General features: G+C 45.2%; 1 protein-coding gene across 3 annotated transcripts in view; it reads left to right on the top strand.

Annotated features, from left to right (window-relative positions):
• Positions 1-27,228, top strand: part of arb2a (ARB2 cotranscriptional regulator A) — a 111,884-nt gene that overhangs the window by 71,046 nt on the left and 13,610 nt on the right. For 2 of the 3 annotated variants that reach the window (XM_003975248.3, XM_011616064.2), the window contains exons 9-10: positions 795-911; positions 6,540-6,624. In XM_003975248.3, the coding sequence (XP_003975297.1) occupies positions 795-911; positions 6,540-6,624 (202 nt within the window). The remainder of the gene's footprint in view (positions 1-794; positions 912-6,539; positions 6,625-27,228) is intronic. The other variant, XM_029829802.1, reaches the window with a different exon arrangement.

The raw sequence follows: 27,228 nt of genomic DNA, 5'->3' as shown, positions 1-27,228 counted from the left end.
CGTCTTTACTCAGACTTCACTGTTGGCCTCATTCTCAGACACCAAGTCACAGATATTTCCAAGAGATTTCCAAGTGTTTGATGAAAGGTGGTTTACCCTTGTGCCAATCTGCAGATCCCAATACCTGGTCATCCACAGCTCACTAATCTGCTTCAACCCTACTTACACAGCCAGTAAATATGAAGCTTTATGCACTGTTCCATTTTCTTTTGCCGTTATCTTAAATCAAAGAGTTAAATGGCTCCTCCCCAAGGCCCACAGCTGCAGTGCTCCTTGGGGTTGGACCGGCGGTGTAGGAAGTCTATTGTAGCGCTGTAACAAGTTCTTTGTGTGACATTTTCCTTGGCGTTGACATTCAGAGGGGAATAAGAAGAAGGGTCTGTGGATGCCACATTCTCTATGACATGTGAAGGGAGAGGGTATTAAGAATGGGGACCGAGGTATTTGAACGTGCACAGGGAAGGTCATTTGCACAGAACGTGACAAGGACACGCTGTGGTGAAGCAGCGCTTTCATATTTCACTTTATCACATTATGCTTTACATCAGGTTGAATCTGTATCTGCTGCTCCGCTGGGCCTGTGCTATCGTGTGCTGCCAGTATGTGTTGGACAGGGAATCAAATTCTTATCAGGCAGGTATCTGTTGACACAATGGATAGGTCATATTCAAATGTTTTTTTTCATAACCAAGCAATAAAAAGCTTTTTTTTCCCCCATCTGACTAGCATATGTGGAGAGGTTTATTTTTTTTATTTTTTTTCAGCAAGGTAACTTACACGAATGTTTCCTGCAGATGAATCAGAGGGAGACAGACGTGAAGAACAGAGTGCGCGCTGTGGCTTTCGCTGACTCCGCTCACAACATCTGGCATCAGGACACCAGTAAAGGCACCCAAGACTGGATGCAGCAGGTGCACACACACACACACACACACACACACACACACACACACACACTCCTCCTAGATGCTAGCTGAGGGCTGTCTTTTTGTTTGATCCACTTTATTTTCTCCTCACACAACCCTGATGATCACCAGATCACCCACTGGCTCTAGAAGCAGCAGAGAATCCGGGTTTGATTCTTCTTTGTCCTTTTTTAATCAGCTTCTCCACTGAAGGTACATGACAGTGAATAACTAAATGCTCAACCATTTGTGGCGCCTGTGTACTTACACAAAGCCACATATTTGTGTGCTTTTTGATGAGCTTTTCAGATAGGATTCTCGCCCATGTGCATTTGTCTCGGCTTCATTTTAGCGCTTGCCCTTTCTGGTGTGACCTCTGCGCCACACGCAGCACCTGGGCTCACTCAGTATGCACATAAAGATGAGGACCATCCATGACCAGAGCTGCTTCAGAGCCAGAGATGCAAATGTCATGCACACAAACACACACACACACACACACACACACACACACACACACACACACACACACACACACACACACACACACACACACACACACACACAGAGTATATCTATATTGGTATGATGTCCTCTCTTTCATTGCACATTCTCTGTCCTTTCCCACCTCATTTATGTGTGTTGGGTTTGTGTTTTCACTCTTTGTGTGATCTGTGAATGTGTGCGTTTGAGCACTGGTGATTCAAGGTTGCACTGGCCCCCTTCTCCTTGTCCGACTTTTCCTATTTTTTGATTTATCCAAGGGGTGTTTGGGACACTGCATTAATTGGAATGTTAAGTGATTTTCTATTTGTGATGATTACCCACAACAATAAATCTGAAATAACCTTCTTTGTCCAGCGGGAGGAAGAGGACTGTCAAGGATTCCCTCTCTTGTGCTCATTAACCCAGGGTCCTTTTTTTGGCTGCATTAAGAGAACAGCCAACCTAATTAAATTGGTATTTTATTGAGAGCTGCAGTGTTGCCTTTATACCAAACGCTTTTAATGATACAAAACAGAAAATGTTAATGTAGAGATTTCATCTTTTGGTTTTTTGTTATGAAGCAAAGTTAGTTATAATTTTGGGGAAAAATCAAATTAAATAATATGTTAAAGGTTCAGGAGGAATTTTGCCGGTGCTGCATTCTCCAATAATCTTATCAAATTTGGGTTGGAATTACAGTAAACTACGAATGGCTCTCATCTTCATTTGGTCTGCTGTTGCATAGACTTTCAAAATGTGCACATCCCCTGCCAATCAACAGGCCATAGGCCCTGGAAACATCAGTGTAATTATAAAAAGAACATCTTATGTATATCAGTTACACACACACAGCTGGGTGCTCAGTGTAAACAAGCCTTGCATGGCCCACTGAAGTATAAGCACACACATGGAACACACACAAAGCTGAGCAGATGATGCAGAGCTCGCACTGAACCTGAATATTGCCCCAGGTGGTGTATAAATAAGGGTGCCTGTATGACTAGGGTGCATGTGAGGTCGGTGCACCCCAGCGGTGCTCTGTTCTGTTCTCCTCGGATGGGGATTATTCCCTCCCTTTGGGGTTGAAGAGGTCGCTCGATGGTGGGATGAGCAGAGGAGGGTAAAAGAGAAGAGACGAGATTTAGAGATCCGTGCCTGCTGCGCCAGGTTATACAGACCTCATGGGTCAGAGGAGGGCCAGCTGACGTCACTGCCGGGAAGCAAAATACAGGGTGCAGTGGCGTCCGGTCAAAAGAAGAACGTAGAAGAGAATTAAGACCGGCCAGGAAAGAGAGGAAGGGCCACAATGGATGGAGACAGAACGGAAGTAAAGCCTAAGAAAACTTATCTTATTTGAATTCCATCGACTGCGGCAGCGAATGCACGGGCAGAGCCGTGGAAGAAGAAGAAAAGAAAGACAAGCAGGACGTGAAAGGAGTGAATACTGATGGAGATGAGAATCATGTGGAGTTAGATGAGAAGCATAGTGAGGAGAAGCCAGTAAAATGGAGAAATGTGAATGATGGTGTACAGCTGGCAGCCTGTCACAGTCTCCAAGGTGTCTCCTGTCACAGTGCTGGCCGGCTGTCACACTCTAGTGGCCTGCCCAGAGTGCACATACATGCACACACACACGCGCGCGCACACGAATAAAGCACACCTACTCTGGTCATGAATAAACCATCCTAATCCACAGAGATTATATAAAGTCTGGAGGAAGTGAAGAAGTGAGTGTATGTTGGGGTTTTGAGGACTTTTTTTTCAGTTTTTACACATAATAGAGATCATGGAGATGTTTGGCAGTATTTGGTGAAGATGTTTCATCACATTTTGGCCAAATTTATTATTTCAGTGTTTTTGTTTTTTTTAATAGAATGCCGGGTTTCAAAAGTATAGAGTGGCTGGGTCCCTTTTAAGAAGGGTTGTGTTCCACACACTGTGTCGCGGATATTGACACCTGTGTGAGACCTGTTCTGTCCTCATGAAGGCTCCATTAGATAAGCCTACCATCAGCCTAGAGCAGTGATTTGTGTCCATTACCCTCTGTGTGATGGTGTGTGTCTCTGTGAAAGCAGCAGACTGGCTCCCACTCTGGCTTGCAGAAGGTGGCAGGTGGTGCTCTCTCTCTCTCTATCTCCACACTGACATGCACACATGCATGAAGAAATATTCAGAAAATATACAAAATGAAGCCTAATAGCATCTCACAGAGGTGGACCGGGTGCCTGCTGTTGATTATACCCTCAAACTATACATTTAGCATTAGCAGTTAGCATTTGTCCTTACCCAGGTCATCATGTACTGTACGCTAAGGTCTTTGTCAGAGCCTGATGTCCCCCCCCCCCAAAAAAAAATACAGAGGCAGATTACACATGGCCACAGATCTCAGGGGTTTCTCTATTTGTTTTGTCCATACGTTTAGACCTGCATTCTTTGCAGACATGCTGCTTTTTAATCACTGTTGAGCACAAGGATGGTAAAAAAGAATGAAGAAGCTCAACACACAACAATATCTCACAGCAGCTGAGACACGGGGCAGAGTTTTTGTTGTTCTAAAAGCCAAATTGGCCAAATGTACCAAAATATTTGAGTTTTTTTTCCGGATTCTAATGTTACCTGTTTATTAAATCAATATTGACTACATTTAAATTTGTCCTTGAGTTCTAAAAAGCTTTGCGGGAGAAACGTCGCGGCCTGTATCTGATCCCCGGAAGCATCACGCACGCACCGAGCAGCGGAGGTGTGTGTGTGTGTGTGTGTGTGTTTGGGGGGGGTAGATCTGTTTGCTTGTTTGTTCCTCTGTCTGCCTTTCGTTCAGTGGCAGCATTGATCGGCGAATGAGCTGCTTGAAGTGGTGATGGCGTGCGTCAGCGGCAGCCGATGAGATGCGCCATCCTTTTGTCACACGGGCCCTCTCTGATCCCAGCCAGAAGGCCCTGCCTTTACGCGTCTGCCTTTACGCCTGTGGTCTCCCACAGCACCGCGGCAGCGTGCAACGCTCACATGTGTCTGTTCGCGCAGAACTTTGTGTGCTGATGCCTTGACAAATCTATTGAACACCCCCCCCCCCCCCCCCCCGCCTCCACTGGTAGCTGTGGAGGTGCAGGGGGAGGGGAGAGCGCAGCCCCTTTGAAAGACTCCTGTCCTTCCCCTCATTCCAGCCACCCTCAATGCCCCTGCTCCACAGCCCAGCTGACATCTTCCTTGAGACGCGCTGAATGAATTAAAGGAGATACAATGAGACACTTGATCAGCAGTCACGGAACCCAGCTCAGCCCCCCAGCCCGGGCTCAGAGGAGACCCCATCACGGAACTAAAAATACGCAATCTGCCACTGTTTACCAAGCAGACTTGTCGTCCCCCCCCCCAACACATTCCCCTACATCCCTCTGCAAATGTCTGACTTTTCCCTCTTTGGCTGTATACCTTCTGACATCTGCCTGATTGCCGGGATGGTAGGAAATTGCATACTGCGGAAAAGAGCGAAAGGTCATTTGTGTTCTTTAAGAGGTAATTTCAGTGTGCTTGATTCATTATTGCATTTGATTGAACAGGAATGATCACACATGGGTTAAACCTTGTTTTCATAGCTGCCATTTTAATACTGAGTTTGCAATTGAATTTTGTTTACTTACTTGATATTCCTCCTACTTACTTCCTGATATCTCCAAAGGATTTGCACATTGGGGCCAGATGTTTGATCGTGATCATCTCTTGAAATGGTTTGTCTATAATCTTATGGTAAATAAATCACTATGGGCATGTGCAACACATGTTGAACATATAGCGTCAGAAGAAATTTGTTCAGATTTAAAAACGTCCAAAAAGCGTCGTGTTTAATCTTGCTGTCTCCCTGTAAATCAATATTGAGACTACTATGAAGTCGGCTGGGAAGGGCCTGTTTGTGTGTGTGACATTTGACATGACCCTGGATTTATTTACACGTAGGGAGAGCGTGTACGGGCTTCGGTGAAGTTGAAATGAAGTTAAACAGCTTTTACTCTGCAGTGCCTCCTCTGTAAAGACCTTGGGAGGGAGGGAGGGTCACCCGGGGCAAAAATGTAAAAACACGTGTGTGCTTGGGCTCACAACGCTACACACCTCTGCAGGAGACCCCCCGCGATGCAATCACTGACCCCCACATGCACAAAAGCACACACAACCACGCACGGCGCTGTAATGACTGTCAGGGGGGGCCGGGGTGAAGGTAAACAAGGGCAGATAAGCAGTGATTCAGAAGGACGCCAGCTGCACATTCTAATCTCTTTACATTTTCGCTTTCTTCTATTGAACTTTTATCTTATCTGTGGACCGTCTCCTCCAAGCATTCCTTCTCAGACTCCTTATGTCCCTCTCCGCCTTCCCCGGGTTTTTGTAACCTCCCGAGTTCACAGCGCACCAATCCTCGTTACACAGTCCAAACGGGAAAACGCGCGATGTCGTCATCAGCTGACCCACACAATGGACACCCAACGGCAGTTTCCTGTGCACTGTCGTGGACTTAATTAACTGGTTGGAGCACGCCGTGTTTGACACGTCCTTGTAGACAGAGCGAGGGAATGCCGCACAGACGGACAGATGAAGATGGCAACACACTAGATAAAGAGGTCTTCTTCCATTTCTGACAGTGGAGTTGTCAAGTGAAAAGTGGGGGGGTGGCTTGAAAGGACGAGGGGTGTGTGCAGGGGGTTATGGGTCAGCAAGCTGGGCAGACACCCTTCCCCAAGGCACCCACCTCTCCTCCATGGTGGACGGCCATAGCTCCTCACCACAAACAAAACGCCAAGCTGTCTGAGCAACATGTCACTGAGCTTTTAATTGCTTGTCCCCCTCCACACACACACACACACACGTGCACACGCACACACGCACGCACACACACACACAGGCATACTTTGCAATAGCCGTACCTCTTTCTAGCTTCATCCCCTGTCCTCGACACCTGTCCACCTCTCCTTTGTTCCCGCTCTTCCTGGTATTTTCTTTTTTTCTCGGTCCAGTTTTTTTTGTCAGCCCCCGTTCTTGTGTTCATGCAGGGTGGTGTCCTCATGCTTGCTATGACATATTAGAGTTCTTACTTTTAGAAGCAATATAGATAATCTTTCGTTCGAGCGCAGTTGTTAATCTCTGCCTTCCCTCTGTCTACAGCACTGTTGTAACTGGGTATCGAGCTCGGAGCCCCTGGACGCCCCACTGGACTCCATGCTTCCTGACTGCCCCCGCGTCTCTGCAGGTATTAAGCAAAACGCGTCTATAAACACACCCAACCAATATCGACTTAGTGTGTCCACAGAGATTGATTTCTTTTTCCCCAAATATAAAGACTGTGAAAGACTTTGACTTTAGATTTAAATTTGACTTGATTAAATCTAAGATCATTGGACCGTCGAGAACTGACACCCAGTTTTGTAGGTCAGAATCTGGCAGAGCCTCATGTACAGGCAATTTGCTCTGTGTCAACGTTGGCTAAGTGTATATTTTTTCTACTCTGGTGAAAAATTAATTCTGGATTGCACCGTGAGTATTAGCAGTATTTCAAATTCCAGTGATGAAAGGCATTACCTCTGCTTGTGGCCTTTGCTATTGTCGGTTTAGGACTTTAAAAGCAGGGCTTAAGTATCTGTTTTTAACAGGAATCTTAATGAAAAAAAGAAAATAGTTTATTTTTGTGAGGGAAATTTCAGCAAATCTATTAGGCGCTGTAAAGCTGGTCACACTTGAAACCTATTAGTGTCACAAACAGACTTGCCTGTGCAGCGGGGGGAGATTTATAGCAAAAATATGCATGACAGATGTGGAAAGACAGACTTCGGGCTCTGACTTCTGTTTATGTGTTCATAAAGCGGCGCGAGATTATTAGGGTTCGTTAAGTGCTGCGTGTTTTTGTGGGGGTTGGGCGGTTCGGAAGCATTATTAGCTGCCTGTCATTGTCAGAAACACTGAGGCTGTGGCAGATTACGTGGAAACCTCAGAAACAGGGGCTGCGTGTCACAAAGAAAAGTGCCGTTTGATTTCCAGTTCTATTTGTGTCTTCTTAGTGGCACCTTCCTTGGTTTTCATCATCTGCTCTGCCTCCTCCATTCATTAATCCTCTCCCGTGGCGTCGGGCTTCCTGTTTCAGTGCCCTCTCTGTGGCTGACTGGCCTCCATGATGTCGCGGTCATCACGAGAATGTGTCCTTAATGTAGGATTAGGGATGAAAGCTGTAATCCTCAACATGACCGTTGATAAGACGCTGATTGCGGCGTTGTTTTAAAAGGCACACGCGCAGAACCAGCCATGGCTTCTGAACGCACCGCTTGGATTCTTTTGCTCGATATTTACGCCTTCACTCTTTCTTGCACATGCAAATCTGCGCAGAGGTGTCTCATTACTCACGTTATGCCCTGTCATTTCTCTCCATTCAACCCCCCCCCTCGCGGACATCACAGTAAACGTATAGGTCATCTTCCACATGCTGCACATGTCAGTGAATACATCTCTAACGCACTTATCTCATCTCGGCCACTGAAACACCGTGTTCCGCACGGGGCTGCGTAGGTGGGCAACCCTCAACATCTTCCAGTGAATCAGCTCCTTGAAATGTCATCTTCAATATAAAACGCATACTGTATTTCATGTCCAAATGTCAGGGTTTTTTGCCTTGATGTGTCGTTTCTCTTATTTCGGCGACTGCCATCGGTCAAAAGACAGCAACCTTTGAGCCGCGATAGCGCGGCCTGCGTGTCTGAAACCCTCGGCAGGGCTGGCATTGTCCTGATGCCGACCTGTTTGACACAGCGGCCATCTGTATCTATGCACTATTGACTCGTGCTCTATTGACTTTTGCTGCCTCAACTGGGCTCAATATATCGGAGACACTGGCCTGTTAACAGAGCTGCCAACTATTCTTGTCTCTGGCTTTTTGGTGGCAGCCTCTGATGTCAAAGGTTGTCTCAGTCATCTTTGTGTCCTTGGCAGCCTGGCAGGTTCACAGGCAGCGGCTCATTGTGTTCAGAGTCACCGCGGACCAGCAGAGGTGAGGAGGGTGAGGGAAGGTTGAGGGAAGGCTGTCAGGGCTTTGTGGCCTGGCACTTCAACCAGCACTCACGCAGCTCACCATGGCTACTGCTGCCGGGACTGTATCTATGGTGAAGGCATGTGTATGTTCTTGTGTCTGTGTGCAGATGGATTACTCATCCAACCGCCCACACACAATCATTCAGTTTAACACACACATTTGTGTCTATGAGGTCAAACAACACCCTGCTCGCCCGTGGACCCAGGACCAGCGTGAATTAGCAGAATAGTGCGATAAGACGCTCTCGTCTCTGAAGGTTAACATAATGGTTAAAGTAACAAATGTGCGCACAGAGCGTTCAAATTCATTTCACAATTTTATGCTCCCTCTTTCTTTTTTCTCAGTTACACTCTCTCGGTGGAGAGGGCAGTGGTTATTTCTAAAAATGTTTTTTTTTCCCTTTATCTGTAGCCTTACATGTCTTGAAATTCATTTATTTGCTTTAAATAATTCATCACTTTACTCTTTTTTTCTTTCCTCCATGAGGAATTTATTTCACCGAGGAGGTCATTGGTCTGGCATTTACCGGTGGAATTTTATCATTTAGCTGCATGCCAAAACACAGGCGCGATACAAAAGGTGAGCCAAACTCCTGTTGGAAAGGTCTCGGGTGTGTGTGCACGTGTTGAGGAACCTTTCGAGATGCAGTCGTGAATCTTGCTCAAGACCGTTCGGTGCAGGTTACCCAACATGTGATCGTTTGGATCCTTCATTGTCATTTTGATAGCACTGGAAGAACGGCGAAGCCCGGAGGCAGCGGTGGCCAAAAGGTTACACTTGTCACTGGGATGTCACCTCCATGACCCGCTGGAAACATTTCAGTAGCAAAAGTGAAAACAATGGCGACCCCTGCTTCATTTCAACAGCGAGGAGCCCTCGAGCAAAGCCCTTAACCTCAAGCCCTTAACCCCACAGCTCGGAGGTGACGGATCAGCCCGTCCTCCTGGGCTGCTTCCAGGTTTGGATGTTTCCATGCCAGGGTTTTTTTTTTCAAACAAAGAAGTAAATAAACAGCAAATCATTACATATACTGTAGGTGGAGTTCTCGACTCCCGTTTTTGCTGCATGTTTTCCACGAGTGGGATGGTTGATTGCTTGTTTGACCAGTAAAGAATGGGAAAACTCCCTTTACTAATAGCACAGACATGCATACACACACACACAGGCACACAATTTCCTCTTGGGCGATTACTCATTGTCCAAGCTGATTATTAATTACACAGAGAGGCTTCTCTGAATGTAAACACTGATTAATGGCTAACCAAAGTAAGTTAATGTCTTACCTGTATTTTAATTACCAAGCCTGCTCTGTTACAAGCATCCCAACACAAGGCTGTAATTAACTCTAATGGGCTGCAGAAAGACACTCACTTTCATTTTCCTTTACACTTTAAATACAGTCCTTGACCAGGATTTCTTTTGCACCAGCCATCTCTGCTCCCCCTGATGCCTATGAATGAATTCTGGAGCAGAAGCGAACATAACAGGAAGTTGGGAATAAAAGTGTTGCAGTCTGGTTACTGAAATGGGAAATAATTCCTGTGACATGATGCACGTTTTATTTGTAATGTGACCAGATACATCAAAAGCATAACGGGGGCCTGCGAATGAAAGGAGGCAGTTTTCCAGAGATGCAATCATGCACACGCACACACACACACACGCACACGCACACACACACACACACTGGTGTGGTCTAGAACTCTACTGGAACTTTAACCTCCCTGAACCGTATATTGCTGACTGAGAAACACCCCTAGCTGTCTGCACCTCCTTAACCTCTAACACACACACACACACACACACACGCACACACACACACACACACACACACACACACGCTTATTGATGTTTTTTATGCAACTTAACTTTTTTCGAGCCAACTCGGGCCCACTCTAATTAACCCCACCAACCACTGTTTTTTCAGCTTGGTCAGGTGGAAGTCCGCCGCCTCGACAGAAGATCACACCAACACGTGTTTGTGCCTCTGTCGTACCATTTGCATTGGGGGGGAGGGGCATTCCTCAGCCTCAGCAGCACACATTACACGAGTGCTGCAGGAAATAGACAAGTAAACTCTGCTGAACTGGACTCTGACCTCTGACCTCTGAGGTTCCGCCAGGCTGTTGTCTGGGTCATCTCTGTGACAGAAGATCAAGCTGTGGAAAACAGGCACCAAACGCTGCTGATGACTGGAACTGGGGAACTGTTAGCGATGTGTTACATTCTGTGAGTTGCTTGATTTTTAATGATTGATTTTTTTTGGGTCTTTGGGCATTTAAAAGCCGAAACTGAAATTGTAATTCAAGAGCTAGAACCATTTTTGTTGAGTACTTAAGACAACTTTATCGTACCTTGAAACTAAAATGAACACACCTTCAAAATAAGACAATGTTGATAGATTTAGTCACAACGGAGGAGTTCTTTTAAGGGAACACAAGAATAAATGTTTTGCAGCCACTTTTACTGATTTCTTAAAAAGACTTTAATTTCCATTATGGAGACTTTCTCAGCACCATTGAGTGGCTGAGATGTCTTTGGAATTATGGGAATTCTTGGGCTGTAATTTAACAGAACATAACATCACAATACATGTTTGATTGTGGCTGATTTGGGTTTTCTGTAACGTGCACAACTTAAATCAGTTCAAATGACCCCAAGTTCAATCTGGCGGCTTTCTCCAAAATAGCCAATCAAAACTCAGCATTCTTCTGGTTTGACAGGATGCCAAAATATGTCGGCAATTAAAATTCTTCATCATCTTAAGTGACCATCAAGGGAAAGAAAGAAAATGTTCCAAGACAACATTAACAGGAGTGTATTTAAATATGCACGAGCGATAGTGGGGCTTAAATGGAACGAACTTCCAGCATTCTGTCACTACTGGACTCAACATGAACCTAAGGTCCTTGTGGTTGTGCATTCATCAACATTTCACTTTTCCTTCTCAACTTCTTTTAGGTTTCCTGTTTTGACAGTTGTTAAACATAGTTTAAATGATGTTACAATCCAAAGTTCCTGGAACTATTTTGAGTGAATGGGCGAAACCTTTAAAAGTGACTTGAACTGTTGTTTCAGCCACGGACAGAAAGGCGGGATGAGTTTGCTCGAACCTTTAGTTCGCGTCCCAACACAACTCTCGCCTCGGTCCATTGTCAAGCACGGGTATTGTTGCTCGCTGACGGGCCAATCTGGTCGCTCGTGTGTGTTGTTCTCTCTCAGGGATGTTTCCTTTGAACCAAAGACTTGACCAGACTTGAACACTTTGATTCAATCCTGGAGGACTGTCCATGTTTATTGATCTGCTCCAGCTCTTTGCTCGCTGTCAGACATTTATCTTCACCCAGATCGGAATCAGATATGTCAACATGGTCAATACACAAAACCTGGCAGCAGCTTCTGGACGAGGGTGTTACCATGTGTTTGTCTTAACAGACAGCAGGTAACAAAGATGATCAATACAGTAAGCTAATCATTTATAAGTCTTGGGAAAGCTAAATATTATAAGCGGAGATTGTGACATTTGCAATAAATCATCTGGTTATTCATTTAAGTTGTTAAAATACTTTTAAGGATCATATTTATTTATCTCCTTTAATTATTAATAGTGCGGTTCGTGCAAAACCATTGATATTGTCATAATCTTAATAAACATTTGCCTATTTAAAAAGTGAAAATGTATATTTAGACTTCATCTCCAGCAACGGGATCCTGAAGAAACAGGGAACTGTCAGCGGAGCTTAAACGCGTGCTGGTGTGCTTTTTAAATGTTAGAGTTTCTATTTGTGCCACATTTCACACGTTGTTAAATTTAGCTCAATAGAATCCCACTGGGCGGGTATCAAAGGCAGCTGGATTGCAGCTACATTTACAGCTGGGCATAGATATTTTATAAATAACTTTGTTTAAAGGTGATACGAGCATGAAAGATGCTGATAAGATGTGAAGCGCGCTTTAGAATCACATCTCGTGTGCGGAGCGCAGCTACTTGAACTGTTTAAGTTATTCTGATTATGCTAACTTGAAGCGTGTCTGGAAAGCTAGTCTGTGGTCTTTGGTTCACCCCTGCAATAGGTAAACTCTATCCAGGAGGCATTTATCCTCTCCTCCTTTCTACGATTCTCCCCATCAGCCCAGGAAAAAGAAGAAAGAGACAAAAAGGGAAAAGCGCTGGCATGCATAAATGAAAGTTCAACAAGGTTCAATGAAACACTTATACAATTTGCTGCAATATAGTGGGGTTTTATAATCTCATTATCATCCTGGTGCCAGATTTGCCCATGAGGGCTGTTCCGTATTCACTCTTATTAGTTCTAAGATTTGTCCATTTGTCCTTCTGTTACCTGCCTCACAGCCAATCATAGTATCTCTAATAAGTACCTCTGTTCATGTTTTATCTTCTTTTTTGTGCTGTATTACCTCCAACTGTTTTATTTATGAATATTTTTCTTGCTCTAGGGCGAATACCAAGCTTTAATTCAGCAGCTGCTAATGACTAAATGTATTTCTTTTAAGAGCTATACTTTTTTAAATTGTAGAGTCAGTAAAACACTGTATCATATATCATTTGATTTAAATCTTACATGTGTGCACACGCTTTGGCAACTCTTAATGAACCCATACATTATAGAACCAGGTAGTTTATTTGTTTGCTCTCCATTGTTTGGCTCTTTTTTTCCTCTTTAAAAACCAAGCTTATACCTCTAAGCATGCAGGGTCAGATGGGGGAGCTAATGTACTGGGTGCACTATTAGGCCACGGGCTGCTTTGGAATCCTCAAGCCTCTGAGCTGTTGTGTGTACTGTCCATTCCTGGTGACTCAGAGGGCATCCCAGATTAGTGCTTCACGGAAATGGATCTCATTTGCCCATATGGCCTCTTCTCATTGACTCGGTATAGGCTCTAATCCGCCCAGCATTTAGCCCTGACCTCGACATGTGGCAAACTACTTTGTAAAGATGAACTCAGACATACTACATACAGTATATATCAAAATTCATGGCTGCATAATAAACAGAATCCATGCAAACATGGCAATGACGGTGGGAAGTGCAAACAAATGCTGGGTTCGTGTGGTTCGAGGCTGGTTTCAGATGAATTCACGGCCTGGGAAGAAATCTTAATACAAAAAAACGCCAGCATAGTCTCCCAGTTTCACCACTGTCACCAAATAAGAGTTAGTATGTAAAAATAAATGACGTGGTAATAAACTGTTAATATTGCTTGTGACTATATTAGTGAGTTTCTACTCTTTTAAACTTGATGAGCCAAAGTAGGTTACAGCAAAGAGAGGTTAATCTTTTCACTAATCACGGGTCACAATGTCCTCACAGCTCATAATTCCACCATATAAAGGAATGCTAAACTAACTAAATGCTGCTATTTGCCCCCCTACGGCAAACAGTTGTGCTAAACTACTGAATATATTCCTAATAGCCACTGCAACACTACATCCCACCCATTTCGCTCTCTGCGTAGAGTTCGACAACAGTTAAAGATCTACTAATATAAATATATACTGTCTGTGCACAGGGCAGTTCTAAAGAGCCCATGTTAAGATCCACATTTGCAGAGTAATTTTCATTTTAATGCTGAGTGTATCTCCCAATATTACCTTAAGCATACCACTTTTCCTTTAGTTAAAACCCTATACATTCATTATTTATCCGATGTATTTATCCTATGCTATTAAAATGGACCTGGAAGCCATAAAAATGTTTTTTGTATTGCACATATTGTTTAATAGATTATTAAAAACATAAAAAGGAAAACATCATTCAAGGTCTTTGAGCTGCAAACAGCTTTAAAATCTGATGTTTTTTCCCCTCAGGAAAAAAAAAAGCTCACTGTTTTTCTAATCATGTAAGCAAAAGGCGAGTCCACGATTAGGCAGGGTTTGAGTGTGCGTCGGTGACCTTTCACCTGTTGTTGACGCATAAAACCAGTACTAACCCGCTTCAACATAGCAGTCATGACTGCCAGTGGAAACCAAATTACACGAGCACCAGAGAACTTTAGCAATTAGAGGAGGATTGTTTTTTCCTTTTTTCTTTTTTTACATTGAATGCACCGAGGAGAAGAATGGGTAATAAACGTAGTTTGTTTGTACCTTTGAAGGCTGCATTTTTGGGAGGGTTGCACTTATTGTGCCTGTAAGTAATGGGATAGCTGCACTGATCCCTCAAGGATGGTATAACTCCTCCTTAACCCTCTTTTCCTGCTTCTGTTGTTTATCCGACAACATCCCTTTGACCGTTACTGGCCTGTGGCGGCTCTGGGCAGGCTCACGCAGCCTTTGACCTGTGTGTCAGCAAGCTTTTTCGCTCCGAAACTGGTCCAAGACTGAGTGAAAACCACTGAAGTGAATGTGTCTTAAAGATAATTACAGTACCGTTTGTGTTCCCCAGTGAGTGAGATTCATTTATAAAGAGTTTTATTTTTTTTTTAAAGATAAAGTCTTGGAACTAATATTCTGGAGTCAGAGTTGGCCTCTGGTATTGTGGTGCTATTTTTAGTTTCACCCTTGCACTCTTGAACTTTCATCCTGCAACAACTTTGACAGACTATGATGTGATCTTCTGGCGATGCGCTTGTTAAGCTTGAAGCGCTGCCTTCATGCTTTCTTGTACCCTTGTGTTTACAAAAATCCGTGTGTACACGTGGGTTATCTGCGTAACCCAGAGACAGGCTGGTTATCACATCACTCAGGCTCTTGAAACCAGTATGTCCGCCTGCTGGGGGGCTCACATACTGTATCTAATCTACATAGACTGGCCACTTGTCGGCATACGTGCACACGCAGGTGAAACGCCCGTGCATTTACAAATGACTCTGACAGGGTGTGAGACGTACACATGTGGACAGGGTTAATGATAGATCGCACCGTATAGACATGCACTCTGAGAACCACACGCACACTCACATTGGTGTAGGATTGGACAAGAGGGCATGGAAAAGGGTCTGGGCCGAGGGGAAGTCCGAAAGATTAGGTTGTAGGGGACCACGGAGTACAAGATAGCACCTCAAGGCAGAAAGGAAATATATTATACCTTCTATAAGGGACGTTTTTGCCTAATCTTGGGTTTAAGTCAACTGACTGGTGTGACCCCGTTACCTTGACTCCCACCACAGTATCCAAGGAGGACAGTTGTATCTATCCTACCAGATACACATGGGTAGAAGCATTTCTGAAGTAGAAATTCCAAATCCATCTTTGGCGCCATTTTAATCTCCTTTTGTTTGGCTTATGAAATGCTCCCCCCCCCCCAGCTCTCTCTGTCTCTCTTCTGGAATGCATGCCAGCTGACCTTCTGATGTTACATTGTGCAGCTCCCCATTTGCCCTCAGCCCTGGCCTCTGAACAACATGTGGCCAGATAACAAACCCTAAACAAAAGGCGCGGAGCGTCAGAGGAAAAGAAAGGGGGGGGACACGCACTTTATGTTTGAAACACTTCACAGTCGCTAAGTGAGGTTGGCACCAGCTGTTGGGGCGGGATTGAGAAGAATTGAGGGGAAGTGAATTGCGTTTGGCACCAGGCAGCTATCAGGTAGTAATTAGTATAGCTAACATCCCAGATGAAGGAGTCAAGTCTAGGTCAGGCTAAAAGACTTCAAGGGTCTTAGCAGGTAAGGGTTGTAGGCCAATGCTCCCTCCTTCCACGTATATAAGCTCATGCCGTGCCTGCCCAGATTTGCTGAAATCTGTGCTGACCTTTGGCCTCGAGGTGTCGCAGCCAGTCACATGTCGGCCTGGCTCCTGTGGTCCACCCTGGATGTGATCATATTAGAACGTCTCAGTGGTTCTTTGCTCCACACCCACCCAGCCTAGCTGAAACATGTAATCTCACACACGACAAGGCTTCTGACATACAGCTTGAAATCATGCTTGGCATTCCGGCCTCGATCCGGCCCCGGGATCAACCTCTTCTTCGTCACACAGGCAAGTCTTCAAAGCAGTCAACAAGAGGTAAATGCGTACATAGATCATAAGGAAATAAGACTGTACTTTTCCAGAAATCAGATTGGAATCACTCCACGGTTGGTGTGAATTCTCTGTGGCATGAATGGTTGCAGGGTCACAGTGCATTAATTCCTGGTTTCTCTAATCCTCTAATGCAACTGTAATCTCTTTTAATACATTCAATATTAGTCCACAAATCACATGATAATAAAGTGATGAAAATGTTTCTTTCAAATGACGCTGAGGATTTAACCTGAGGCCCAGGCCATACCTCGCATTCTCCTCATAAGGTTTATGTCCAGCGCTGCCCTTTATCCCTCACCCAACAGGACTAAAGCCTCGCCGGCAATCCCTATATTGGTGTTTTACCCTCTAGGACATTAAAACGCAGGTTATCTTAGAGTAAAATCTCTCTGCATGTTTACAGCATGAGCAATGCATACAATAAATTACCCATGGCTTTATCTCGAAGGAATAACAAGGCTCCACCGCCGTCAAACGCTTGAACTATTTGAACTTTTATTTACGCAGCGAGCTATTTGTAGAGCGTTTCATCGTTTGAATCCTGGCCTAGTTTCTGTATCTTATTTATTAATTTTTTTTAATGTGAGCTAAGCTCCAGACAGACATTAGATCGCTGCACTGTAGGTCTGACCTCTGACCATCTAAGCCCTTGCCCCACCCCCCTGATAAGCCCCTCACCCTAGCTTGCCCTATCTCTGTCCCTTCTTTGAAATGATATTATGGTGTTTGGCTCATCCTACTCATCTTCCTCTACACTGTAATCAGATTTGCTCTATGGTGTGCGTACGTGTGTGTCACTCACAGCTCTTTGCGCTCGCTCACGTGCTCCATTGTCTTTCACGCAGACGCCCGAGAGCGTGGTCCCGCACACGCACAACCGCCCGGTGTTAAAACATACATGACTGCACTATTTTGGCAAACGTCAGTATCAGTATCTAAAGTTCAGCCTCACTCATTAATTTTCCCCTCCATTAGCAAGCGTCCTCCGTGCTACCGTGTCATAATGAACATGTTTAGCCGAGTGACAGAACGAGTGCGAAGCGGGGAAGGGAGATGCAGCAGGCGAGGTTCGGGGCTGGCGGAGTGGGGGAGGGGGGCAGGTTCTCACTCATTGTTGAGTTTGGGGGCAAAGCCACAGAAAGCGCTGCGGGGTTAGAGGTCCTTGGCAGGGCTCCAGAAGTCGGCGTCTCCGCGTCCACATTGCGTTCCAGCTGAGTGGGCATGGCCATACTTCCTTTGCTTTGACCTCTCGGATGAGGACCAGCACTCGCCTGCTTCCACCACCCCTTTCTTCTTTTCACCCCTCCCCTCCCCACCCGCCTTTGTATTTTAGAAATGGCTTCATAACAGCCCAAAAGGAGATGTTTCAGAATTGATTTGTCAAAGTAAATACGAGCGCTTGTGATCACATGAGCAGTGGGAGGCGTTGGAGCCTTTGTTTTTTAGCAACAGTACAACACATCATTTAGCTTCTCATCAAAAGGAATCCTGAGGAAAAAACGTTCTGATTGTTTCTGTGTGTTTGCAGTTTTCTTATTAATTTGTTTGTGTCAAATATTAAATATTAAATTAAACAGTGTTGTGAAACGCGACGCCTCGTGCTTTCATGCGAGGTGTTTCCCTCTGACAGAACAAAAAACCAAACCTTCTCGGTACGAGTGCAGACAAACCATGGAAGGTGATCTGGCTGTCGGGGGAGGTGCCAGAAGGCCTTCTGAGCACTGCCGAGGTACCCTTGAGCAAGGTACCGAACCCACAAATGCTCATGTAGGGCCCAGATAAACTGGCGACTCATTCAGGGAGGGGGGGGGACCTGCCTTCGCCCATTGTGTAGCGTCCCCGTGACCCCCGAAGGGATGAAGATGCGAGGCGAGATGAGCATTTAACTTATCAATGTTATCAATGTGTCTTTTTTAAAATTGTGATTGATTTGCTTTAACTGATTGAGTTAATTTTACTGTATTAATTGTCCACGTTGTGAATTTCTCCATATTATTATAAACTGAATCTGGTGAAGTTTAAAGTTTTGTTGTTGTTTTAACACATTACGAGGCTGAGACAATTCCACAAAGGTCAAATGTGCTTCTGGCTACGGTAAAAAATGTCAAAAGTACGTGGGAGCGCGGCCAAAACCAAGAGAGTCGATCGCTGTTATATGGGCAAATGCTCGCAGACAAGCAGATTTGGGGAAGTCTAATGAATTGCACCTGTATTGATCTCCATGGGAAATGCTTGTATGATACAGGAATAATTTATAGAAAAGAACACTGGATTTGAGGGGAAACAGGAGGTAGAGCTGGGGGTGTTGACAAGTGCAGGTGGGGGGAGGCTGTGTTTGTGGAGATGCAGATATCTGGATCAAGATTGGGTATTGACGGGAAAGGGGGGGGGGGGGGGGGGGGGGGGGGGTTGGCGACCGAGCCAAAGAAGCTTGAAATAAACTGTCGGAGGCACACGGCCAGTCATTACAGCGGAGCCACCTGGCCCTGCTCAACCTTGAGTCCGTCGATAAGCTATTATAACCATGCAAATTGTGGCCAAATCAAAGCGCTGACATATTGGTGTGATATTCCAGTGCAGCCAGAGGGTTATGAATCATTATTGGAAACCAGCAACACAATGGAATATGTGCCTTTTTGCTTAGGGTGTCCGTTCGTCAGTAGAAAGCACCGCCAGCACGACAGTGGCTCCTGATCCGGTCCTACGTCTGATTATTTTCACATTTTAATCACATTTTGTCCGTCTTATTCCGTTTCTCCTCTTCCCGCACGGTCATTTATTCTCATTGACAGTGTGATGCATCCTGGAGGCAGGCCCGGGTTTGTATGATGTAATTTGGGCTAAAGGCTGTGTAAACACTGCTCTGACCTTGGTTTCAGAGCTGTCAATAGGGCCGGGTTAGAGAACAGAGGAGCGGATTGTGTCGGATTGAAAGCAACACGCCCTGCCTATGATAGCTGGAAGCCTGGAACTGACTGGCTGATGTGATAACCTGAGACACCTCAACCTTACCTCTGACCCGAGCTTCGCTCCTTCAACCGTCTTTCTGCTCTCTCTCATTGTCAAAGCTCTCCGCTCACCCCTGATACACCCTCCCTCTTTGATATTATGGCGCTGGCTTCCTCTTGAACCCTCGCGGGTGCCCTCTCCTCGTGTTCTCTTCCACCATTCTCTCCCACCCAGTTCCTTTCTTCCCTGATAGCATAATCTCTGCCCTCCTCTGCTCGGCCCGGGTGTTTCGCCGTGTTGCTTCTGTCATCTGTCCTGTGCTTCACGAGCTCATGAGGTCATCGCCAGTAGACACTGGCTGGCGGCCCAGACAATGTGGAGCTATTGATCTGATTTGGTGGAAGAGGTGATGGGTCTCTTGGTGAGATTCCAGGAAGGTTGACCTCCAAGTCTAGACTACGCGAACCTGACCGCTCCATTTGGCGGACATTTAAAAGAAATTGCGTATCCGCCAGTCAGTCCTGATCACCGTGGACGCCTCATGTCCTACCTCGCTGCATCACTGGTAGCATCCAACAGGAACTTATTCTGTGACGTTAAACTTTCTCTCATTTAAAATTCAAGCCTCCGGTTTGAATATTTATGGAGATGATTTCTATATTTTAGGATTTTTAACACAATTCTCCATATAATAACAGATTTATAGAATTATATTTGATAAAAAGTGAAGCTGCAATATCAAACTTGTTTATGTTGCTGGAGGTTCGTTTTCTGTGGTTTATTTAATCACTCCAATTATTGTGAAAGGTGAAAGAGAGGGGGAAAATGCCCTCATCCACCAATAATTGTCACCATATGGAGAGCTCCACATTTTTGGGGTGTGGGAGACACATTTTAAGGTTGCTCAGAATTTTCCTGTACATATCGTGAAGTTAGAACATTTTGGCCCCCCGATTTTTCATTGTGTGTAATCTGTCTAAAATGACAGTTGCATGCACTCAGACGTTTGAATCGATTGTCTTTTTAACTCTATCCCATGACAACATTACTTTTCTTTTCAGGAGGACCTTGATCATATCATATAAATTACCTTCAAGAAAAAAAAAGCCATAGAGAGTAGCAAGAAAGCCATCTTTATCGTTTTCTTATCTGTACATGCATTTTGAATGGCAATACAATAGTAATATTAGATAACACCAATCCTGGGCTTTCCGATCAGCAGGAGCTAATCTGTTTTCTTATGCCACATGGTTCTGTTGCATTAGGGCACAAGTCAACCATCCAGGCCTCTCATTGGCCTCCTGGCAGTGAAACCGTGTAACACATCGCCGCGGCACAGCTGATATTTGGGAATATACAAATTTGTTCCACCAAGTTCTGTGTGCAGTGGCTTGCAGATGGGCAGCGATTAATCAGAGAGGTAACTGTGAAGTAGTTCGCAATTAGGCTGGAAAGCTCTGAGGCATGCTAATTGAATCAGAAAATTAGCGACAGCGCTGTACCAAGCTGTAATAGGCTAGCCGCCGCACGCAGCAGGTGCTAGGCCACTCAGCTGTGGAACAAGGTATTTAAGTCACATTAGCAGCGGTAAAAATATTCCTTGATATGGAACAGTTAGATTTTCTGCTCATTTTCACCCCCCATCTATACACAAAGAGCTCCTCCCAGCCGGTTTGTTGCAATAATGCGACGGCCCCTACAATAATAATGTTTTCTGATAAAATAAATCATGAAACTGTTCCAACAGAGTAGCGTTATAGACATTAGACCTTGACATTGCATGTAAAACGGATAAGATCAGTTTGTAAGTTAGAAAAGTAGAGTCAAAAACACACATTGATTATTGACAAAGGCGCCGGTCTTCATTCTCCTGCTCTACATTCGTTCATTAGCTGCCAGCTCCTCCTCCTCTTTTTACTTTCATCCCCAGGGTTTGCAATTGCTGACATATTCATCTAATTCTACATGAAAACATGGGGAGGAATGAAAAATTAATCACTTCAGAGCATGGGGTTGCTGTGTCTCCCATTGCTGGTTGTCGTGGAGGAAGTGAGCGAGACTGTCAGCTCCGTGCGCGGGCTGCGCACGTTAAAGTTCTTAAGGGCCTCTGCAGAGTCGGCATCAGGGAACAGAGATGTGCAGCGGAGGAGCGAGAGATTCCCAGCTAGAATTCCCCATGCAGGCTCATTTGTACCTTGTAGGCGTGGCTCCATGGTGGCGAGCCACACCTACAGCTAGAGCAGAGGCCATGGCAGGGGCCAGGGTGCGAGTGCAAGTTCCCTGTCACATTTACTACTCTCTTTGGAAAACATAGAGGATATTTCAAATTTATACTTGTTTGCCATTAGAGTGCTAATGCCTCGGTTTATTGAACCCGTGAGCTTATTGCTGTTAGAGTTTGGTAGAATCAAAGTCAGTCTAAATGAATTAACTGTCTTTAAATCAGCGTGTTTTCAGTCATAGCCTCATCGTGTTTGTAGCAATTTGAATGTAGTTAAAGGTGAGTAATATCTTTCACCCAGTCGAATATCCACTTTTTCAAAGCTTGTGCGTGGGGGGGGGGGGGGGGGGGGGGGGGGGGGCACTTGAGTACTTTTGTTGCAGATCATGTCCTGACACAAATCCAAACTGTGTACTCTTCACCCCTCCAAAATTAGTCCAGAGTGCTTCCCTTCTAAAAGACTGTTTCTTTATCTCCACACTCTTCTCATTTTTTCCCTCGACTTAGTTCTCTCCCCCGCTGAGAGGATAAGGGCACTCCCACTCTTAGTCAACTGCGGAGTGTTAAAACCGAGGTAACTGCAAGGTTAGTTTGATCAGCTCTTACTTTTTGGAAAAGGAAACTTGCCACCTTCTGTGAAATAGACCTTTGAGCACTTTGGCTAACTTCATCAAACTTTACTTTAATTGTTTCCCACTCGGCTGTTTTGCGTCTGACTGTATATTTGCATCTCCAGAAATTCCAAAAGTTCTGGATTCATATTAACTTTGATTCTATAATCATTTCCTTTGGCCATGTTTCAGATCTCTCTCTAGCAACCTAATCGAATCACCAACCTGATCATTCCAACACAAGCTTGTTAAACAATTTCAAATCTCAATGGCAGCTCTGACCTGTTGTTACAGTTACACCACTCAAGCCCCCCCCCCCTCCATATTTCTACCCCTCCCTCTGTCCTTCTGCTGATCCCATTTCACAGTGAAACCATCAGGAGCTTATCCCAATCTCATCCTTGGATTGGGGCCCAAAGTAGTGCACGGCCTGCTGGCCTAAACTCAGCTGTGAACTCTCATCCTTTCCTCCAGTGCCCTACACTCTCTCCCCTCTCTACTCAAGCCCAAGCTGTGGCTATAGGTCTCGATATGGCGCATCACATCTTATGGAGGGTTTAATGGACACTTTTAAACAGCCAGCTCTCGCTCTGATGGTTGAAAACTTGGTGACAAGGTTTTGAATGAGATGAATCCCTTTGATGTTGCACTTGCTAATACCTCATCTAAGTGAATTATCGTTGTCGAGGCGATACTGATAAAAGCCTGCGTGGACGTTGCTAAATCTGTACTTAAGAGGAATTACGTGATTTTTGATAACCATCTGAGTTGTGCAAAGCGGGACTGTGTGACAGTTTCAACAGGGCATCAAAGGACGGCTCTGAATCAGAAATCAGAACAGGGTTATTAGAAGTTTTGTTTATTCAAGTATCAGTTAAATGATCATTTTTAATCCAAACATTGTAGCGTAAGCCTGAAATCACATTTTTACACGCATGAGAGGGTTTTGTAAATGGCCATTTCTAACATGGAAAGCCAGCTACCTGTGAACCAAAAAATGCTTTGTTGTGGTTCTTAATAGAGATGTAGAGTGGGTCTGCAGCCCGACCACTGCTGGGTCGGCAATGTCGATGCTCCATTTGCTGTGTGATTAATGGTGAATAATTTGTGAGACGCTGGCTGGGAGCAGTGTGAGGCGTAGGTGCATCGTGGCAGCTCCGAAATCACCTAACCTTTACCCATGTCAGTAAATGTCAGCCCGGTGTAGGGAGTACCATCATATCAGCCCAGTATGTCCACAGGAGGAGGGAAACGAGATAGCATGGGAGAGGGTCTGGTGGGAGGGATTTACTCCATGGGAAAGAGGTGTCAAGGGTTTATGACACTCTGCTGGCTTTTTATATTTTCTCTGAGGAGATTTGACTCTGTGTGTGTGTGTGTGTGTCCTGTATGAGAGGCACACTACAGATGACCCCGTTGGATGGCGATGGCCCTCTTAACTACAGCACCCTGATGCAATCCGCTGTAAATACATTAAACCAAGCTGCAGAGGAGGAGGCTGATTATCCATCCTCCGTGCCTTTTTGCCCACCTCTCTTACCCTCTCGTTAACTCTTTCTCCCGTCCTCCATGTTTGTTTTGGCTCTTTATGCATCACTTCTTTTTGTTGTTTTGATTGTTTTTTTGGTTTCCCCTTCAGTGTGTTACGTCTGTATCTGTGGGGTATACATATCCTCCCTCAAGTCTCCTCTACTCCGACTCTAAACTAAAATTTGCTTCCAGCATTTACTCCAGCCCCACCCATTATTCCCCTCTTTTTTTCTGGCTATAAGTCTCCAACCGTCCTACCTGGGGGTCATGAGGAATGCCAAAGGTGTGATGAGTGACGTGGCACTCTGGCTGACCCCTGACAGCTTGGCAGGACTGCCTCCCTAATGAGATTAGCCGGGTAATGCCGACTCTGTGTCTGTTTCTCCTGCCGCTGAGCCCAGCCCACCCCGGGGCTCTCTATTTAGCCAACAGCAGACCAGGGTGTGCCAGCATTTTCAGGTCGAGGGCAGGACACAGCTCGCAAGCCCAGCGCCCTGCCTTGTTCCATCTCCCTTTTCGCATCCATCTGAACTTCCCAGCCTGGATTTGTGTAACCATTGTGTTCCCTTTTTCTCATTGTTGCTGTCTAAACCATCACAGTACTGCCATGTTTCACTGCTGTCTCAATCACCCTGTCTCTCCATGCTATTCTCATTTATCATTATGCACACAGGTAAGAGGCCTTTTCATTGATTTGACTAAATTGTACCTGAACCGCACATACACAGCCAAGCAACCACACAGGAATCCCAGGAACCACAGCTTCTCGTGCGTATGTGTGACGGGATTAAATGATTGTTCATAGAAGCGTAAAGTGCAAAGCTGCTCGCAGTGGCGTCCTGTGAGGATACCCGGACCTAACAGTACAAAGCTGTAGCGACCAGCTTGGAACTAGTAGCCATCTCAGTAATGCACCCAAATGTATTATTATTATTTTAAAACAGTCCAAACCTTCTCTGATAGCCCTCTTTCTCTCCCCTTCCACCTTTGTTGAGGTGAATTCTGAAAGATGTTATTCGGGCCTTTTTTAGTGTTGCGTGAGATCAAGTGCCAATTAAAACACCTACAACTCTGCCCTGCTGACTGAGTACCTTAGGAGGGGGTTCTCTACAGACCGGGGTCGCCGAGGGCCACAGGTGTGCCCCCCAAGTTCCACTCAGCGTGACGCACATGTGGTTCTGGCAGGGTTGTTCAGCCCAAAGCAGGTGTTCCTTCTCTGTCTGTCTCAGCAATGCCTGTGTGACTATGAGTCGATCATGTCTAGCCAAGGCATCAGTGCTGTTAAATCTCTCTTGGTTTTTTTGGAACAATACCAGTGTTTCACCACTGCCCCCAACTTCTAAACAGTCGTAAGTCTCGATACTTTAATACTTGCAGACTTAGAAATGCTGATTGAACCAGTACTCACGGAACTATACATGTACGTGAAGAACTTTCCTGAACGTCTGTGTCTCCCTACAGTCATCGGGTGCCTCACGTTGTCATGCTGTGATGGTTTCCATAACAGGATCTGACATATTTTTCAGTTCATCTTTGGCCATGTGAGGGGGCCGTGAACCTTGAATGAATTCCCCGAAGCTCATTTCTAATTCTCTTAGATTCAGTTCAACACCTCACACGAAAAGACCCAAGACAAATACCCACACACACACACACACACCCACACACACACACACACAGGTGTGTGCTCCCAACGCCCCCATGGCATTGCTGATAGAAACCTTTAGATCAGGAAAAAGAAATCCTGTTGAATGAAATGAATGAGGCTGCTTTAGCGGCCTCTATGTTAATCTCCAAAGAGAACTGCAAACATAATAGCCATTCTCTGCAATTTATAAAAAACTTAATTAACTGGCGACCCTGTCCATAGATGGCAGGTCAAGGAAATCTCCCACACCCACATGGCATTCCATCTTTTTAAGTCAAGGTATGGATATGCTTCCTGTGTCTGTGGTGACGATGCGGACAAATTTCTACTGAATAGCCTAAGAATAGGGAGAGAGAGAGAGAGAGTATGGGTGAAAGTGGCCGAGGTTTAGGAGCCAGATTAAACAGATTAAAAACATAAGTGTAGGAGACAAGGATAAAGAAGTCAGTGATGGGGAAAGAAAATAAGATGACAGTGAGAGAGGATGATAGAGAGAGGATCCCTGTGGGTTGGGGATTGGAACATCATATTGTAAGGTCCCTTATGGGACAGCCCCAGACAGAACACGCTCCCTTCTGCATGCTGGAATAGAAGCCTTTACCAGCATGGAAAACATACAAGAGAAGAATGAAAGACGAGTGCAGCAGGGAAAAAAGCAGCACCCCCAGAGACTGAATCGGAATTCTCTTCTAGTACAAACGCCATGTAGACAGATCTGGTGGGGGGTGGATAATATATAAAAAGATGGATGCTGGAGGAGAAATGAACAGTATGAAGCAAGATTATAACTGTGGAATTAGTGGAGAAAGAAAGTGGAGGGGTATCGGCAGCAGTCCCGTTAATGAATTTGTTCCATAATTCTGTAATGACAAAATGAGAGTTGTCATATTCATTATTAACATATCTTCCAGTGATGACAAACACATGATGTGATACTGTAATCCATGTTTTCCAAGTGCTCCTGCCCCCCGCGGGACATCCCGAGAGCCGCTGATCACTGGTCACGGTTTGCTGCCGCGAAAGGCAAAGTGACGGCGCCATAAATACTGAAGGAAACTTTAACGGTTGTAAAATACGAGGCAGCTCTTTCTCTCCACAGCATGTATAGTGCATGTACTGTGTGAATGTGTGTTAGGCTGTGCTGCTGCTCAAGGGAGGGGGGAGGATGGTGTTCGTGGGTGTTTTAATATGGTACTTTATCCCTGGAGGAGACGGCTGTACAGTTGAAACTCAAGGCTTGTAGAATCACACCGGAGTGACTGGGGTGATGGGGTTTGCATGGGGTGAGGGGTAGGAGCTTTTAAAAGTGAAATTATATCACTTAGCAGCTGAGTGCAGATAAAACCATGTTTGAACTGAGAGGCATAAATTATACATTGTAAACAGAGAGTTGAGACCCCAGCTCGTTTAAATTATAACGCGGGGTAGTTTTTCTCCATTCTTCCTGCAGGTTCTGCCGCTCCCTCACGGCTCCCTTCTCCCTCGCACAATCCGGCTGACTTCTTCATGCCACGAGCCTCTTTGGGTCACTTCTGTCGGCATTGGAAAGATGGGGGGACCATTATATTCTCTACCATATATATTTAAACATGCTGCTTGATTATCACTCTGCTGTTGTAATACACCAAAACACCCTCTTGACAATCTTCCGGTGGTATTTGGAAGCAGCCCTGCACACGTTCCACATGTAAAGAGGACGATATGGCGTGGCCGGATGGGTACGCTGGTTGTGATCTCTGATCAATGCCCCCCCCCCCTATCCCCCCTGTATAGTTCGAGTTGGGCTGACGTGTTTGTCTTTTAAAGGTATCTTTGGCCCTCCTGACAAGTGC

The sequence above is a fragment of the Takifugu rubripes genome, chromosome 21, assembly GCF_901000725.2.
Source record: "Takifugu rubripes chromosome 21, fTakRub1.2, whole genome shotgun sequence".
NCBI classification, from domain to species: domain Eukaryota; kingdom Metazoa; phylum Chordata; class Actinopteri; order Tetraodontiformes; family Tetraodontidae; genus Takifugu; species Takifugu rubripes.
This window is presented reverse-complemented; position numbering and strand designations above follow the sequence as displayed.